Raw genomic sequence first — 18,111 nt, forward strand, 5'->3', positions numbered from 1 at the left:
GATTTTTAGATTTTTATAGATAATTATTTAACTCTACAGCGGTATAAATATATAATAAAAGTAGTAAAATTGATTTTAAAGGTATATTTAGTTCATTTGTTGCTTTATTTTTAAATATCTTAAATTAGTAATTCTTATTTATTTTTCTCATATTCATTGAGAGTAAAGAATGATATTTATAATTTAAGAATAGAAAATAATTCTATAGATATAAATATTTAATATAATCCTAGTAAAATTAATATCAATGCTATGCTCTTCAAAAAAATATTCATATTGTTCTCATTATATACTCCCTCCGTCCCCTATTAGGAGTCACTCTTTGACCGGACACGAGTTTTAAGAAATGTAAAGAAAAGTTGGTTGAAAAAGTTAGTGGAATGTGTGACCCATTTTTTTATATTGGTTTTATAATAAAATGTGAGTGAATTGAGTTAGTGGAATGTGGGACCTACTTACTATTTATGGTAAAAATGAAGTGTGACTCTTAATTGGGGACGGACCAAAATGGAAAAGTGTGATTCTTAATGGGGGACGGAGGGAGTATTTCACGCACGACTTTGTCTATAGCTTGTGTTCGAGTTGTTTCCGAACACTGAACATACTTGAATTTTAACTCTCTCCGTTCATGAAAATAGTCTCATTTTGACATTTTGGGATGTTCATAAAAATTAGTTCTATTTATAAAAATGGAAAATTTTCATCCCATATACTTTACCTCTTTTTCCCTCATCTGTCTTACTTTACCCATATTTTTATATATTTAATCTTTTATTTTACCAAATTCTCATTAAAACTCGTCTCGACTACAAACGAGCCTACTTTTTGCGGACGGAGGGAGTAATTGTTTGGGCGCCGATGTTTTGGTTTATAGTTCGTATTCAATTCTTTTTGTCGATATTGTTAATTTGACCTGTTAATTTTGTTAATCATTCTCTCTACCTTGCATTAAATTTGTATAAAACAATTTTTAACTTTTTATTTAAATTTTTTGTTACATACATTCAAATATAGTATTATTTGAATAATTAAATTATTTTTCATCTCAATTGGTTAATTCATCATTTGGATCAATCACGGATGGAAATGAGCGCCACATTTGGGCCTCGGGCCCATTTCCCTACAGCAAGGATTTTAAACATGTTTGTATCGAATTATTGATCATATGATTATAGTCAATCCATAGACTAATGCCACAATCATAGCAAAAATCAATTAGAATTAATCAGAAAATGAATTGAAATGCCATAATCCCGAGACCAAATTTTTACAAATCTTCCACTATTATCCTTGAAGTAACCACCACCCTAGTCGTTACAATCTGAGAAAAACCCATGCTAAAAGACAGAAAAATCGAGGTGATTGTGTGGAATGAGATGGGATTTTTTTTTGCAGCTTAGGGATGAGAAAAACAAATTTATTAAAACGAGAATTATGTCCTTTTATAAACAGTTTAGAAATGATCAAATCTTTCGACTTCACTAGACGTACAAATTTAATTTTCGAGTAATTAACAATAGAATCGGCAGAAACCTCCTAAGTGAGTATAAGAAGTAGGATGCCAGATTTCTTTGCAAAAAAATAATACTCCAATGAACACACATTTCTTTGCAAAGATGATGCAAGATTTTTATTCCATCATCTCCCTATTTGATTGAATTAACTGGTTTTTGGTTGTTGAAGATAAAAAGGTCATAGTTTATATGCATCTCATCATTTCCCAAATTATGTTGGAACTTGAAAATGAAAAATCTTCTCGAGCTCATAGAATATATTGGCAGGATATGTGTGGTTATTTTAGGTACATAGTATAAGTGTAGCCCAATAATGGCACAAACGAATACTCCACTACTTTATCTCTAGTGTTTGTTGCTCTGCCACTGACCTGATCCATAGGTATCTAAAAGACATCTCTGCTCCCTTGTTTCGGATTTTGTGCTCTACCAATTTTCTTTATCCATTGATTTTCATATTCCCTCAAAAATCAAAATATATGACATATCCACTGTCCACACGTACTGCCATCGATTTACAACATATGAAATCGACTCACGCATCTCAACATATTAGTACTATCTATTTTTTGAGTTTATTTTAGTCGATTCTATCATAATTTGGAATTATCAATTAATAATGGGTTGGGATTTATATGGCTCGAAAATGATCAACCGATTTTCATTTCATTTTTAGTTATTTGAAGAACGAATCGCGAACTTGATCTATACTCCTATTATTTGTGAAGAGAAAAAAGTAGCTTGAGTTGTTCAGATATGTACCCATCAAATCTTATAGCTACCTATATATGAATATACTCACATAGTATAAACTAGGAGTAATAAAAACAGACTTAATTAACTCCATCAATTTGAGTTGACAAAAAAATCAATGAGATCCACCGATCAAAATCCTATATGTATATTATAAGTTGTTAAGAAATAGTAAGACCTTAATTTTCATTTAATTTATGTTCATGTACGTTTATCATGAAATGATTTGTTAATAGCTTATTCAAAAATGTATATTTGCACAATGCGATGAAATGATTTCAACGATGTAATACTTGGAAGAGGAAATATTATATCCTCAAAAGATAAGATAAGAAAAATGATTCATTTACATCCTAAAAAAAGTTAACCCCGTTTTTGTACATTGTCATAAGGATGGAAGAGTGTCTAAATTTGTAGTGAGTATTTTGGTCAATTAATAAATTGTTGGGAGGGAGAAAATAAAAAAAAATAAAAAATAAGGAAAAATAAGAAAAGTGTAAAAATCCCTTATTTTTAAAAATTTCGCATACCTCAATCCATATTTTAAAAGATCAACAAATTTAATCCCAAATCTAGAAAGGTAGTGAATTGAGACCTAATGTCTAAAATTTCTCAACATTATTTTATTGATTGATAGTAACTTGTAATTTGTAAAATATAGACCGATAGAATAGTAAAAAAATAAATTATTTGCGATATGAATCCTCTAAAACCAATCTTCAGTATACATATGTATCTGTTTTTTTTGGGTTGCGAGGCTGAAAAAATCGGAGTTTTGAAATGAGTTGAAATTGTGTTACGGTGATTGGCGATATGATATTATGACATATATATATTGAATATAGGTGCGATTTTTGAAACATAGTGGACTAGAGGTAAATGCACAGCGTCAATTTTCCTTTTACACCATCAGCTGGTGTCCAAATTAGAGTGGGCTAAATATTCACAATTTCACACAAACATAGACCAAAATCGCTCCAAATTAACATAATTAACTCCACAATCGTACCGAAGCACAGCAAAACAAATTAGGAATAAATATGCTTAGATTACAAACTCTTTTGGCAACCTTTTAACGTGTAAATTGGAAGTATAAGAATTTGGCATGACTAGGGCTGGGGATTCGGTCGGTTCGGTTAGAACTGAACCGATTAGTCGGTTAACCGACTCCCATTTTTCCCGAAATCCAGAACCGGAACCGAACCTTTTGATCGGTTCGGTCAGCGGTTCCACTGAAGGAACCGAACTAAGTGCAATATATTCTGTAAAAAAAAATAATGAGCCTGCTCTTGGTAGGAGTCGATCCTGGGTGACACTGATGGAGAAGAAGAGTTCCAACAGAAGCTCACCACCTGTGCTACGAGCTATTTTTGTTAAATGCAGGTAAAAATATAAATAAATAAACGTATTTCGTGTAATTAAAAAGAAATACATTGTTAATTAATATTGGAACCTACAGCACTCGAAAATTAAACTTATAAATTTAAAACAACAATATCACAAACAACAACATCAATATGAACCAAAAAACATCAAACATAAATATGCAAATAGCTAAACAAGAAATAAGTCAATAATCAAAAGGACAAAAACAATGATTCCATTCCATCATTAAAAACCAAAAATCCAACAAAGTCTAAAACCAATGTAAAAACCAAAAATCCAACAAAGTCAACAAAACTAAAGTCTAAAACCAATGCAAACCATCATCATTCATCAAAATGATCTAGATTCAAAGTCCAAATATTCAAAAATCACAATCATCATTCGTCAACATTCACACTTCAATTCCGGCAGATGAAGGCGTCTCATTGGTTGACACTATGCCAAGATTTTGTAGTTCCTTCACCACTGCGAGTGTCACAAAATTGAGATACGAATAATTATTCAAAAAATGAAGAACTAATAGAAATACAAAATTACTAATAATATTAAAAACTCACAATCATCGTAATGCTTATCGATAGCTGTTTCTGGGTCTCCTTCTTCATCATTGATAAAACAGTTGTTGGACCTCAACCAATCTTCGGCGCATAACAAAGCCTCTACCACCCTCGGAGTCAAAGAGCTTCTAAATGGCGAAAGAACACGACCTCCCATGCTAAATGCCGCTTCAGAGGCAACACTAGATATAGGAATAGCTAGGATATCTCTTGCCATCTCCGACATAATAGGAAAGGCCGCTGTGTATTTCTTCCACCACTCAAGGATGTCAAAATTGTCAACTTCATCCTCAGTCATCACATATAGACTGTCTGAGAGGTATCGAGTGAGCTCCGTCTGGTCAGACATATCTGCAACATTGTTGTTAATAACTCCGAGAGAACATTTTTTTCCTTTGCCAAGAAAGCGCAGATTCGCCGATCTATTTGTTACTGGGGCATTTTGTGTTGTTTTTCGTGGTTGTGTTTGACCCAATATTGGAGCCATTTCTGCCTTGTACGCCTCATATAAATCATAGATCTGCTTATTTAACTCCTCCAGCAATTCATTTGCTCGTGTGCTACCATACACCAACTTTAAACAATGTTCCACGTGCTTCATCTTTTGCCTGGGATCTAACATGGCAGCAATGTAAAGGATTTTGTTCATCTTCGGATTTAGCTCAGTTTCCTCTAGCCAATACTTACCAATCTTCAATCTCATCCTCACGGCCATGTTTCTAAGACCATCGTCTTCATCCTCTTCCAAGTCTGTTATGAGACTAATCATGTCACACAGCTCCATGAGAACTTGATGCGATGTGACATAGTGGGAGCCGGAGACTAGACGAGTAAGATTGTAGAACTGTTCGCGAAAACCACACATCCTCTTCACTTCAATCCAATCGAGTTCAGTAGGAACACCAATTGACATTTTTTTGTGCTTCCTTTCCTTCAAGTCACTAGCAAAATCAGGATTCAAGGTTTGAAACAACCTCATAGCCGGCTCATATGGCAACGCCGCCTCAAGCATCAAGTAGGTTGAGTTCCACCTGGTAGGCACATCCATGCACAAGAACTTTGAGGTATCAACATTAGCTATCTTGGCTATCTCCTTGAAGTAGCGAGATCTACTTGGTGAAGCCTTTATCCATTTCACAGCTTCTCTAACTCGTATCACAGACATGCTTATATCTTCCAATCCTTCATCAACTACCAAATTGATTATATGGGCAACGCATCGCCGATGAAGGTATTGACCATTGGCAGCAAGGATGTATCTTGCATTGAGCTAGGAGTGCACGTGTTTCATTGCTAAATCATTGGCTGCAGCGTTGTCTAGGGTGCAAGAAAACAATCTTGGTAAACGCCACTGTGTTACAACATCTACCAATAGCTCACCAATACTCTTCCCACTATGACTGTCAATCTCGGTGAAGCTGATAATTCTCTTTTGCAACCTCCACTCCTTGTCAATGAAATGTGCTGTAACACACATGAAATTTGTGTTATTGATGGCAGTCCAACAGTCTGTGGTTAATGACACTCTTCCCATGCCTGGTTTACTAAAAAACACTTTCATTATCTCCTTCTGTTGCAAAAACATCTTCACGCAATCAGCTCGCACCGCATATCTGCTCGGGATTTGAAACATAGGACATATTTCTGCCACGAAAAGCTCAAATCCTTCTTTCTCCACGGCTCTGAAGGGAAGCTCATCAAGGATAATATACTTGCATAAAGCTATCCTAGCCGCGGTTTGATTGAATCTCCAACTAATGAGGGACCCCGATCCTTCTTGGTTGAGCTTCATTTGGGTCTGTCCTGCTTGTTGTTTCTTCAAACACGAAGCATGATGCTTCCACATTGCGGAGGTGCCATTCAACTTCGGATTAGCGGCAATCAACGTGTGACACATCTTACATTTTCCTTTTCGAACTTGCACGGGAGGATCTCCTACATCAACATTAATTTTCTCAAATAAATCCCACACATTAGACCTCTCTGCAGGTGCTCCTGTTTTGCGTTTTTTTGACTTCTCATTCTCTTTTTCTTTCGTTGTAGCTGCATTACCTTCCCCGTAGTTCTTCTATTTCAATATCTTCTAACTTCTCCACATTGAGCTCTGGCTGATTGCTAGCTATTGCTTGAATGAGAGATTCAGACATGGTGTATTACCGTTTCTGCAATACAGATATAAATTATTCAAATTTGATGTTAAGAATCATGAATGCATGAATCATGATGAATTACATGGTAAGTATGCTAATTACCGATAGCTACTTCACATACATATTTTCTTAAATTCTGAAGACGAAAGACTAAACTTCCAATGAAATTAAATTATTTAAATATTAAGTTTGATCAGTTGAGTTCAAAATATATTACTAAATTCTTACTGTATTTCCTAATCCGCTAATGACTAATCTGCATGAGTATAACAATATGTTTAAGTCTAAATCATATTCATAGTATTCTTATTCCATAATTAGACAAGTTAATCTACGATGCACTGCGTAGGTATGCTGAATTTCGAAATAATTACAATCCAAAACTAAACTATCATAGTTACAGTTCGAAACCTCAATTCAACTATGTACATATTACATGCATACCTTTAAGTTCGAACAACGGCGTCGAGAGAAGAGAATGGAAACGGAGTTGTCGCCTCCTCTTTGAGAGCAGGCTAGCAGCGGTGACGAGTGAAGAGAACGATTGCAGTGAGAGAGAAGGGTGAGGCCGTGAGGGAGAGAGGTGTATGCAGCGGCGGTTTTACCATATATTACAGTAGGGTTTTTAACCTTTTACATTTTCCTTATTTACTCTTCTAAAATCAATGTATAAAAAATATAAAATTAAATATTAAAATTAAGTGGTTATTCGGTTCTAACCTGTCGGTTCTCGGTTCTAACCGAGTACCGAGAATTGAGTAATCCCCCTAACCGAAACCGAACTCGGACCTTCTTTTTTTGGTTCTCGGTTAACCAAGAACCGACAAAATAAGGTTCTCGGTTAACCGAGAACCGAGAACCGTTTTCCCAGCCCTATTTATTACAATTCCCAAGGCATTCTAAATGTAGAGCCTAGTACTAGTTGTTTTAATATTAATAGTGCAAACTTTACATTTTATCACATTTTGACATAATACAAGGCCAATATGAAAAATTAGGCATCTGTCACGATTCCAAATTATCAGGCCATAGCAAATGTTTCACTATCATTGGAGTAAGCTCAAATTCAATGAATTATTCGACATTTGGATTTACATCGAGAATGGAATCGCACTGATCAAATATATGAACTAATGTACAAATGCAATTGGTGTTGTTGAATCAAAACGAACACAATTTTCATTTTCTAGATTACTCATAGTGATAATTATGTCTCAGTTCATCGGGGCACGGTGGTGAGTTGCCGAACTGAGTTACCGAGCACATGCTGCAGTACACGTGTTTGGCATTTGATTCATCATATTTTCTATTTTTCAAATAAAATATTTTGTTTTTACGAATTAGAAAGATAAAAAGAATTTGGCTTAAAATTAAACGATTTTGCTATTGTAAAAATGCACACGCAATAAGTCGTGATTATGTGGCGTTATTCAATACTCCGTAATGCCATTCCAGGATTCCACTGTAACTCCCTATATTTTTATCAAATATGAGATTTGTGTAATGTAAGCTTAATTAATTAAGATAGAGAAATTAATGGTTCTTTCATTTTATTCTGATTTTTTTTTTTGGAACAAAAGAGAGAAATAATTAATCTTTGGAAATTATGTGTCTATACTGTGTATATAAATGTACATATGTTAATCATTTTTTTGGAGGAGTTTTATACGTAAATGTATAGTAAGACAAATCAATGTAAAAATCAAAAGGAATAGAATAATAAATTCTTCTTTTGTTTGATACGAGCATCTATAATGCACCGTCACTAAAATTGGATTCACAACATTTTTAACCCCATTCATTATTTAAGAAACAACACACAACTCATGCCTTCACTAACACTATAGACTATAAATACATGAATTTCACCATCAATTTATTATTTTTAAATATAATTAAATAAAATCTACATTATAATAATTCATTTTTATTCCTTTTATTTGAAATATAGTTATATACAAGTAAAATTTAAATAAAGATGAAATTCATTAAAATTTAAGAATAACAAAATTAAAATGTAACGCCACATATGCTTTTTTTTTCTCCTTCAATTTTAATTTATCCTCGATAGAATGTCAAAAGTTTAGTCGAATGTAATCGAAGGACCCAAATTCATTTTTACATATTAGGTACCTGAATAAGCAATTGAGGTTTCAGAAAGGAAAAATCAAAATACTACTTTACTCCATTTGGTCTGAAGAAGCAGTTGGTCTCCTCATTTTGGAATTGGGCTAATTCTTTTGTTTTTGAGTCTTTATTAATGTTTGGGCCGAATTAATTTAATGGTTGGGCTGGTCTTACCCTCTTAAGTTAGAGATGAAGGGATAGAGACAATTAAATTAATACTCGATTATTAATGGTTTATAATCGGTTAAATGCAATTATTTTAATTTTCAAAGGTAGTCTAAAATTCTAAATGCACATATTGTAATTTTAAAATGATTTTTATAAAAAGAGATGGAAGCTATAATTTTGTAACGTGATAATTTAAAGTTTGCTAACCCACCTATTTTTAGAGACGATTCACATGGAAACGGTCGTTTTCTTAGGTTTCGGAGCATACCTGGATGTAGTCTTACACTTAATGAATCTAGATCAAGTATTCTTATTCCTTGGTTCGGACCACATGAGCTGTGGTGTTGGTTTAAACATGCCTACTTGACCACCTTTTTCACTGCCTCTGGCCATGTTTAGCCATGTATCTTTTGAGCAATTATGAACTGACCCCATTTCCCGACCCGAACGGAGCCTCAACCCATTGATTGCAACGGATTTACAAGTTTTGTGTGGGCGAAGAAAACAATAGCAACTAGAACCAAAACGCCCAAAAGTGACATATGCAAGGGGCCAGGCCATGATCATCTGGTCCAACTTGTTTGGAAGCGGAAATTCGGGACTTGTTCCCTTCCCGAGCAACGTAGGATTGAATCTGCTAATGTTGTGGTTGATATCTCCCATTGCGTGTGTAACCCAAAGAGATGATATGAACGAATCCGTTTCAATCCAAACTGCAAATCAAGCGCCTTCAACTCAGATGTATATATGTGCAGACCTTCGAATTCTCGGGATGATTTGCATTTGTATGAATCATCATCCTCCATTGTAGTTTCGGTTTGCCAAGGGGAGAGTAAAGTGGCTATACTGTAAGGATTCAGGCTCCAAAGCTACCAAGAACCACAATCTAATACCGAGAACAGAAACAAGAAATAAGAGCACACTATGTATTACGTGGTTCGACAATCTCTTGCCTACATCCACAGAGAAGAAATGATGGGGTTTATTGATCTATGTGTGAAGGATGAGATGAGTTCCTCTCTACAATTTGAAATGCTCAAGCTAATCACAAAAAAAGCTAACTATCAAACTGCAACTAGAAGATGAGAATGTGTGCGTGTGTGTGGTGTGTTTCTCTCTGATTCAATGAGCTATATACTAGAGATTACAATCAAGATTTCCTAACTACTCTTCAAGGAAAAACTGTTATAACCGCTTTCTCCAACGGCTAGTTGAGCTCCAACAAACCGAGCTCATCCTCTGTCTCTCTTTCTTGAGCCTAGATGCTCCCAGCTTAAAATAGAATGATCAAGTTGTAACGGTCACACCTTCACAAATCTCCACCTTGAGCTTGTAAACTTGACCAACATCTAACCCCTCTTCTCAATCTTATTACTGACCTCAGCACTCCACCATTTCCACCAATTCCAAGCAGTGTTTGAACTTGGAAACTGGCAGAGCCTTAGTTAACATATCAGAAGCGTTCTCTTCAGTTGGGACTTTTACCACATCTATCTTTCCCTTCTGTATTTTTTCTCGAATGAAATGCCTCCTCACATCAATGTACTTGGACCTTTCATGAAACATTTGATGCTTTGCTAGACATATTGCTGAATTACTATCACATCTATCCTCACTTCGAGATACAAGATGTCTATCAATGTTGAGGAATCTTTCAATTAAAAGTCGCTAATTGAATTGCGGCTGAGTTAGTTCAGATATCACCAACTACAGTTACACTTTATATATGTGTGCATAGTTCATTCGTTTGTATGGAAAAATACTTTTATTAAAAAAATACCTTTAATTTTTCTTTTTAAATGAATTTTGAGATTTTTTTATTTTAAAATTAATATGACATGTTATTTTTCTCCAATTCTGTAAATAACTCAAAAATCAGCGGTGAATGCATTTTCTGATCCGTAGCTAACAATTTTGGAACTGAGTCTACTAGAAATGATAGTTATTCGAACACTTGACATATTGACTAGAAACGTCTTACTAATTATGTTGCGCTTATCATACTACTCCCTCTGTCCCGGCTAAGATGACACATTGCTTAGCCGTCACGAGATTTTAGGAGCTATTGGTTAAAGTGTTTAATCAGAGAGAGAGAAGGTGGGTGTAGGTATTAAAGTAGAGAGATGAAGATAGATGGATATTTTAATAGGAGTGAGAAAAAGTGGTTGGGTGTATTAATTGGAGAGAGAAAGTTACCAAAAAAGGAAATGTGTCATCTTAATTGAGACAAACTAAAAAGGAAAACGTGTCATCTTAAGCGGGACGGAGGGAGTATATAGTAACACCTTTAAACTAAATTTTAGATGTCCGATTAAATCTATGTCTTTTAAAAGTCATTTTTATATTTACCTCCTAATCAGAAACTTGATCGAGGAATTATGAAGGATCATCGATGGTGTAGATTGACATCATCACTAGAGGTTAAAGGCTTTGACATGACATGAGAAAAGTGACAGTATTGTCCCCTTTCAAGGGATCCATCTCTTGACTTGATAAAAGAAAGAGGTTTCTAGTTTGTTGATTCATACAAACACTCAAGCTAGCTTGACGAAGGAGGAAGGAATTTTCGATTGCGATAACAAAAAGATTTATTCTCAAATATGTCAAAATATGATATCCACTTATTTTCTTCTATGGTGGAGTTTCAAAATAGCCATCAATATATTTTTAACCATTTCGTTATCTCTATTCGACAACATTTATTAAACAAGAAATTTTTAAGCATCTAATTAACCACTCCTAGCTATTAACTGGAGTAATTATTACATGATCCGGAATATATATTGAGCATAAATTCTTTCAATACACTCTTTAAAACAAAGATTAAGAAAATTGAAAATAAACCTGATAAGCTCATATAATTAATTTAATCGAACTGCGTCGATTTAGGATTGGAGCAGCACAATATCAAATTTATGACGTGATTGATGACGATTTAACTCTTCTTTTTCGCTAAGTTTTTGGATTCGTTTGAATTAAATTTTCTTTTAATTTTTCTGTGTTATACAACTATCATGTGTAGACTGCAGTATATAGTGCGACACAATCTATGTCACGAATGCTAAGTTTTGAATTTTGATACAATTTACTCACTTTAGATCTATTTTTGGTGATAGCGATAGTATTTAGTCTCACACAGTAGATATGCTTAATCTTATTTATATATCATTTATATAACTGATTATTAGGATTTGAATTTTATTAGCATAGGATATCTCTTTATAGTCTCCCCGTATATTAATAAATATGTATAAAGTTTTTAATAATAATTTTTAGTCCCGCTTATCATAAACATGTGTCAAATTTTTTCATAATGAATTAATGAATAGACAAATTAAAGAATATGATTTTGTTATAGTTATCTATAATCTCTGCCCATATCTCACGCCACAAAGCTGGCTTTTCAACCTTTCTTCATCTAATAGAGACTAATACCCTTATCAGATAAGATGGATTGATAAAAATAAGTGAAGCCAATTCTATAATACTCCCTATTTACGTGTAAAAATAGTATATGTATCTTATTTAGGAAATGTGGATTAAATTCACATAATTAATAGTAGTACTGTTTGTGATGTGTTCATGCCCAGTCAAAATAGGTGATCATCTTTAACATTGTGTAATGCAAATAAGCTAATTCAGTGAATATTTACATAATCCAACTAACATATTGGCATTTTTTACTCTTCAAACTCTAGTAGACTAGAACTAATATGAAGTGATCACATGGACCACAGGACCAAATGCACTACTATCCAATATTTAATACAGTAGGGGTGTGTTTTGTAGATGGGCTTGGATTACATCGGTTATGATAGTTTCAGGGATTATGAATGGGGATTAGGCATAGACAATATCATATCACTACCACCGTTTTGTAGCTTCTATAAAATCGCATCCTATCAAGTCCGCCTATTGGTAGCCCTTTTTAGTTTTGTAATATAAACCTTATGTGGTCCATTTTAGCCCCAATTATTATTGTTAAACCAAAATTGCCCCTTCCAGAATGTCCCCCAAAAAATTCGATCACCTAAGCCCCCGCCCTTTTCTTCATTGCTGGCGGTAAAATGAAATTTGGGGAAATTCTGAGAGCGGGAAATGAAATAATTTTGGACCAAAAATGGTGAGTTCGATTCATAAATAGCAGGCTTCCATTAATTCAAAAATTTACACCTACCGCATTAATTGAAGGTCAACAGTTGGGGGATTCAATAAGCAAGGAGATGATGCGTGGAGGGAGTGGGTGGCAGCCAAGGTGCAGCGCAAGTCACCGGGGGAATGAGTTGTAGTTGCTCGTATTTATCGGTTTTTATGTATAAACCTGCTTACATTCTCTTTTTTTGAATTTGCAGCTAATGTAAGGGGGCGTTCTTCGCGGAGTCAACCACATGGTGATCGCTCCCGGAGGGCCTGGACCGACCGGGAGGATATGTACTTTTTAGCTTCACTGAAAGAGTTGGTCGCGACTGGATGGAAGTCCGACAACGGCTTCAGAAACGGTTAGCTTCAAAAGCTGGAAGAATCCATGCGCCGCGAGTTCCCGAACACTAATTTGAGGGCAAGCCCACATTTCACCTCGAAGCTTCATACATGGAAGAAGTTCTACTCTGCTGTGTCTTCAATACTGGAAAAGAGTGGAGTTGGCTTCAACAACCATGGTGACTATAAGATCGACAGTGACGAGCATCAATGGAGTGAAATAATCAAGGTATCACGCAAGTCCTACGATTATCGATTATCAATTTCGTTTATTATGCAACTGTATAACGATGTAGATGATTTTGTAATCAACTTTGTTGTATAGAAGTTTGATTGCTCGAATGGATGCATTTGATGATTATGTTAGGCTGACAGTGGGGCCCGTTTCATTCGCCACAAGTCGTGGCCCTATTTCAATGACTGGAAGGTAGTGTTCGGCAAGGATCGGGCTAGCGGGAACAGCGCACAAGATACTGATCGTGCAAATGCAATGTATGCCTCTGGCTCTCCTGATGCCAGCATTGAACGCGTCAATGAAACACCCCTTGGTGTAGATGAACACTTGGATGGAGTCGGCGGCAATACTCACGACACTTCCGATGAACTGACCGACAGTGTTCACAGCAATGCTGTGGACAGCCAACGCCCCACTAGGGCAGCGAAGAAACGTAACAGGGGTGAGCCACTCGACGGTCTTATCGATGTCATTGGCCAATTGCACAAGGACACAAATGCAAGATTGGACCGACTCGCAGCTCGCATTGGATACGAGTTCGATGTGACTAAAGCAAGGAAGGAGGTGTTCCAGATGATTTCTCTCATTCCAGGGCTGACACTATCCCAAGTGTTCATCGCTTCGGATGCTATCCTTGCGAGGGTTGAGCGCCTTGATTACTTCATGAGCCTACCCGAGGGTGCACGACAAGCGTATGTGTGGCATGCTCTTGAGCATTACACCGGGGTTTAGTATGGGCTGCTGTTGGATGGTGTTATGGTCCTTATTTTGTCTTGTACTAGTCGTATGTAGTAGAAAGAATGTCGAACTATGTAGGCCGATAGCAATAGACACAATGTAGTGTCTCTTATTTTGTAATATATATATGCTATGTCATTAAGGCCACTACTAAATGAACGACGCTTTGCTTACTACTTATCAGATTCCGGCCACAAATTCTAACTAATACAAACTTATACACAACAAAAATATAAGACCACATAATTGCCACAAGCATAAATATAATATAAACGGGTGGACGTTCACAGCAGTGAGTAGTTTAGTAGTTTTACTTAGTTCATGATGCAGTGTAGGGGCAAAAATAAAACATTCAGTATGCGCAATATACAAAAATTCATGCATGAGACTGGGAACTGCATTGATCAGGGGTGCAAAACATTACCTTATGCCGGCACATATCATGGGTGGATTGCTATGAAGAAGTGAACCTCCTCAGTGTTTACTAGGTAGAAACGGCATGTCATCCCTTTTCGTAGATTATTCACTTGCTTGAAGTGAGTCCAGCCCCGTTTCACTCAAATTTTACCATTTCGCATAGATAGACGCATCTCCCAAGTGCTTCCGCCAATTGTGAAATATGCCTCAGTCTCCACATCTGATTCACGAACGAACTGCTTCCAAAATCCTACAGGTATCTCCTACAATCAACAATGAAGGTTGACATTATTGAGCTTTCAGATAATGCTAACTCAATTACATATCTCGTCCAATGTTACCAGTGTTCGTCTAATACTTGTCTCATTAAAAGCAACTGAGAATGATGGGTGATCATTTAGGTCGCTATGCACTCCCCATATTCCGTCTGTTCCAGCGTCTTCGGCATCAGAATCTCCATCAGATGTTTCATAGTCATCACTCGTGTCTACGTCGGGCACGACGTGTGTCTCGCTTATGGGCCACAATGCACCTGTATCTTGTCATATTAGTTACATGGAATGCAGCAGTATAGTATACTGTATTAGGCATTGACTACATCTGTTTTACAATTATATACCATCATAATCATACAAAGGGGGGCATCCAGTTATTGAGCTACATCTGATTATTTGGAATACACCTCTTTCGATTTATGTGAAGATGAGGGTATCCCCATTCTCAATGTTGTTCCTATCTGCGAAAGATGACCAGCCGCTACGAAAGTAGCACCCGTTCTCCACAATGAGCAACCTTACCTCCCACTTTCCTCCATGAGGCATCACAAGAGTGCAATAGGGCGGGAGATCTCTTCCATATCTATGTGCCCATTCAGGAAGGATCCGCTGAAAATGTTACAAAATCATTAAAAAAGGTTGTGTGTAAGTGCGATATTTGAACAAATCTGTGACGCCCCGAAATTTCGTTCCTTTCTTTCGAGATAAATCGGAATTAGTAGCTTAATTAATTTCTTTTAGAAGCCGCGTGGATTGTAATTTTTGGACTATCGTGTGATCTCGACCTTTGAATACTAAGTATTTTATTTTGGGAATGATCGAATTTAATTAGTTGTACTAAGCTCTAAGAAGCTCAAGAATCTAGGATTTACTAGCAACTAAAAAAAATGGAGATGAGAATTTATACTTTACAAAAGCTATCCTACATAGAGAGCTACAAAGAGGCAAAGAAACAAATGCCATGATCTCCACAAATCCTTTGAGGATTCTCTCCACACCCATCTCGGTTCCATACCCACTCCATGCCAAGAGAAATCAACCTACAGCCTCCTAGGGACAGCAAGGAAGTTGTCCTCCATCTGCCACATCAAGATAAAAATGGGTTAGAATACATTCTTCAAAAAAATAAAGTTAGAGTGCAATTACTAGAACAAGTTAAAAGGAATGACTAAGCTGCCAGCTCCTACTTCATCAATTTGGAATAGAAACAGAGAGAGAAAGATAAAGGGAGCTCAGCTTGATACACCAAAGTAGAAGGATCAGACTCAGTCTGGATTCCTCCCCAAGGATTACACCAAGTTGGTAAGAAAGGCATAAACACCAAGCTCGAAAGTGAGTTAGGATACAGCCCCAAAATAGAAGCTCCACTCCCCAAAATCTTCCACAAGAAGCCAATGAATTGGCCTATAAATACAGCCATCGCCCCATCCTCTCCTCACACTCTTTCGGCCCCCAAGTTTCTCAGGCGTGGAGTGCGACGGGCGGAGGGAGAAAGGGGCGGCAGCAAGAGGGCAAAACGAGGATTCACCAAACTGAGGTAAAAACCTCACAACCCCATACTTTGCATCATAATAGGATATCATGTTGGACAAGAACTTAGGGTCATAGAAGTAGTATCAGTTTTTGCATGGCATGAACTTAGAAGAACCTAGAAATTGACACCTTTGATCAAGAATTTCCTCCAATCACCTCAATAAGCGTAACAGAAGATTGCAACCGGAATGATACCATAACCTAAGACCCATTTCCAGCGAGATAATACCACGATTAAAGTCTATTCACACCACGTGCTTCGATCAATTAAGAACACACAAGTAATGAGGAAGTAGAGGAGGACTTAGCTTAGGTGTGTAGAACCGCCAAACGATGGGAAGGTGCCGACGGGGGAGCTGCAGACGTGCGATCACGGATGAGGCGGCGCTGAATCGGCATGAGTCGCCAGTGAGTGTCGAGGCTGCCTCGCGAAGGAGACAGTGGCGAACGGCGAGTGACGGCGGCGGGTATGCTCGTCGAGCAGCCGGAGATGAGGACGGACGGAGGCGCTGCCTTCCGATTCTCCGATCTAGAATTAACAGGTCTGGAAATTTGAGAAGAGGAGACGGTGGAGGTAGGCCGAGAAAAGAGAGAGAGGCGATGCCTCCTCTCCGCCGGAGGATTTACGGCGAGATATTCGCGATGGCGTGAAGTCGCCGGAGGAAGTACCTGCGGCCGTGGGCGAAGGCTGCTCACGGCGAGTTCCGGTGACCGATTGAAACGACGAGATTCCGCCGAGGAAGAGAAGGAGAGAAGCTGCCATGTATCTTCAACTAGGGATTTACTTTATCGGAGAAGGAAGTGAAATGGGGAAAAAGTCACGTATGGGGGAAGGAGTATAATTTGGGCCTTCTACTAAGTTAATTTGATTTGGGCCTAGAGGTTATATTGTTGGGCTCTAGTGATTAATTTAAGGAGTGGGCTATGGTTCTGGGCCAATTAAATAACAAGGAATGCGCTGCCTAATTCAATTAGTTGGGGCTCATAGATGAATTAATTAAGAGGGCCGATTATTTGTGGAGAAAAATACACCAATTACATGCCTAAATAGTTGGAGCCGAGAATTATTTATTAGAAGTTGGAATTAATTTTAGGGTGGAGTTGGAGTTCAATTAATTAATTTCCGAATAATTTACTAAGTTTCCGAAGATGGAAAGTAATGGAGTAGGAGACGCAAAAGCCGACCGGCGTCGCCCCGTGACGCCATGGGTGGCCTTAAGAAAAATTTAAAGAAAAGATTTAAGAAGGGATTTTCCAAGAATCCAGTGCTCAAGTAATTATTTTTAAAGATAATGGAACTTCCCCGAACTTAGTAAAGTGAATTAATAAACACTACAAGGTAATGAAGCCGAGGTGGGATTTAGAAAATCCTATAAGCCGAGACTGAGATATAAGTGCTACCCAATAGGATGTATGCATTCTTCTAAGGTGAAATAGTTCAAGTACTAATTAGCACGTTACGCTATTTATTTTCAAAGGATAAATTGCTCAAAGGAAAGTGAGGTCAAAGCGAATAATTGAATTGACGAATAAGCATATCAGGTGGGCTTTCTTTATCCAATACACTAGTGTGGATATAAATCAAATACTTGCGAAATTATGAAAAATCATCTTTTCTCAAAATGGAGCTATGATTCTTGTCAAATTGTTGTCATGCCATAAATGTTTTGTTTTTTATGAATGTCATGGAATGGATTGTCATGGATTGTCATTGGATTATCATGGAATGATGGGTGACCGTTGGAGCGACACTTGACTGGAATGAATGATGAATGATGA

General features: G+C 36.8%; 1 protein-coding gene, 1 long non-coding RNA gene and 1 pseudogene across 2 annotated transcripts; 1 reads left to right on the forward strand and 2 right to left on the reverse strand.

Moving 5' to 3' along the window:
* Positions 1–4,044: 4,044 nt before the first annotated feature.
* LOC125199712 (zinc finger BED domain-containing protein RICESLEEPER 2-like) lies at positions 4,045–5,476 on the reverse strand (annotated as a pseudogene).
* Positions 5,477–13,180: 7,704 nt separating this feature from the next.
* On the forward strand, positions 13,181–14,101 carry LOC148929389 (uncharacterized). Its single transcript, XM_089056830.1, has 2 exons — positions 13,181–13,363; positions 13,502–14,101. The coding sequence occupies exons 1-2, from the start codon at positions 13,181–13,183 to the stop codon at positions 14,099–14,101; spliced, it is 783 nt and encodes a 260-aa protein (XP_088912956.1).
* Positions 14,102–15,649: 1,548 nt separating this feature from the next.
* Positions 15,650–17,099, reverse strand: LOC148929390 (uncharacterized). Its single transcript, XR_016137522.1, has 2 exons — positions 16,462–17,099; positions 15,650–15,878 (listed from the first exon to the last, which is right to left on the reverse strand). It is a non-coding gene; the product is annotated as an uncharacterized LOC148929390 (long non-coding RNA).
* Between the last annotated feature and the right edge of the window lie 1,012 nt (positions 17,100–18,111).

This window comes from Salvia hispanica, chromosome 4, assembly GCF_029641045.1.
Source record: "Salvia hispanica isolate PSC_SH4W2 chromosome 4, Shi_PSC_v1, whole genome shotgun sequence".
NCBI lineage: Eukaryota > Viridiplantae > Streptophyta > Magnoliopsida > Lamiales > Lamiaceae > Salvia > Salvia hispanica.

Bases quoted from the DNA above. Each gene is read 5' to 3' on its own strand.
- LOC148929389 (XM_089056830.1), top strand. From the start codon at position 13,181: ATGCGCCGCGAGTTCCCGAACACTAATTTGAGGGCAAGCCCACATTTC. The intron at 13,364-13,501 runs GTATCACGCAAG...TGATTATGTTAG, and splicing joins AATGGAGTGAAATAATCAAG to GCTGACAGTGGGGCCCGTTT.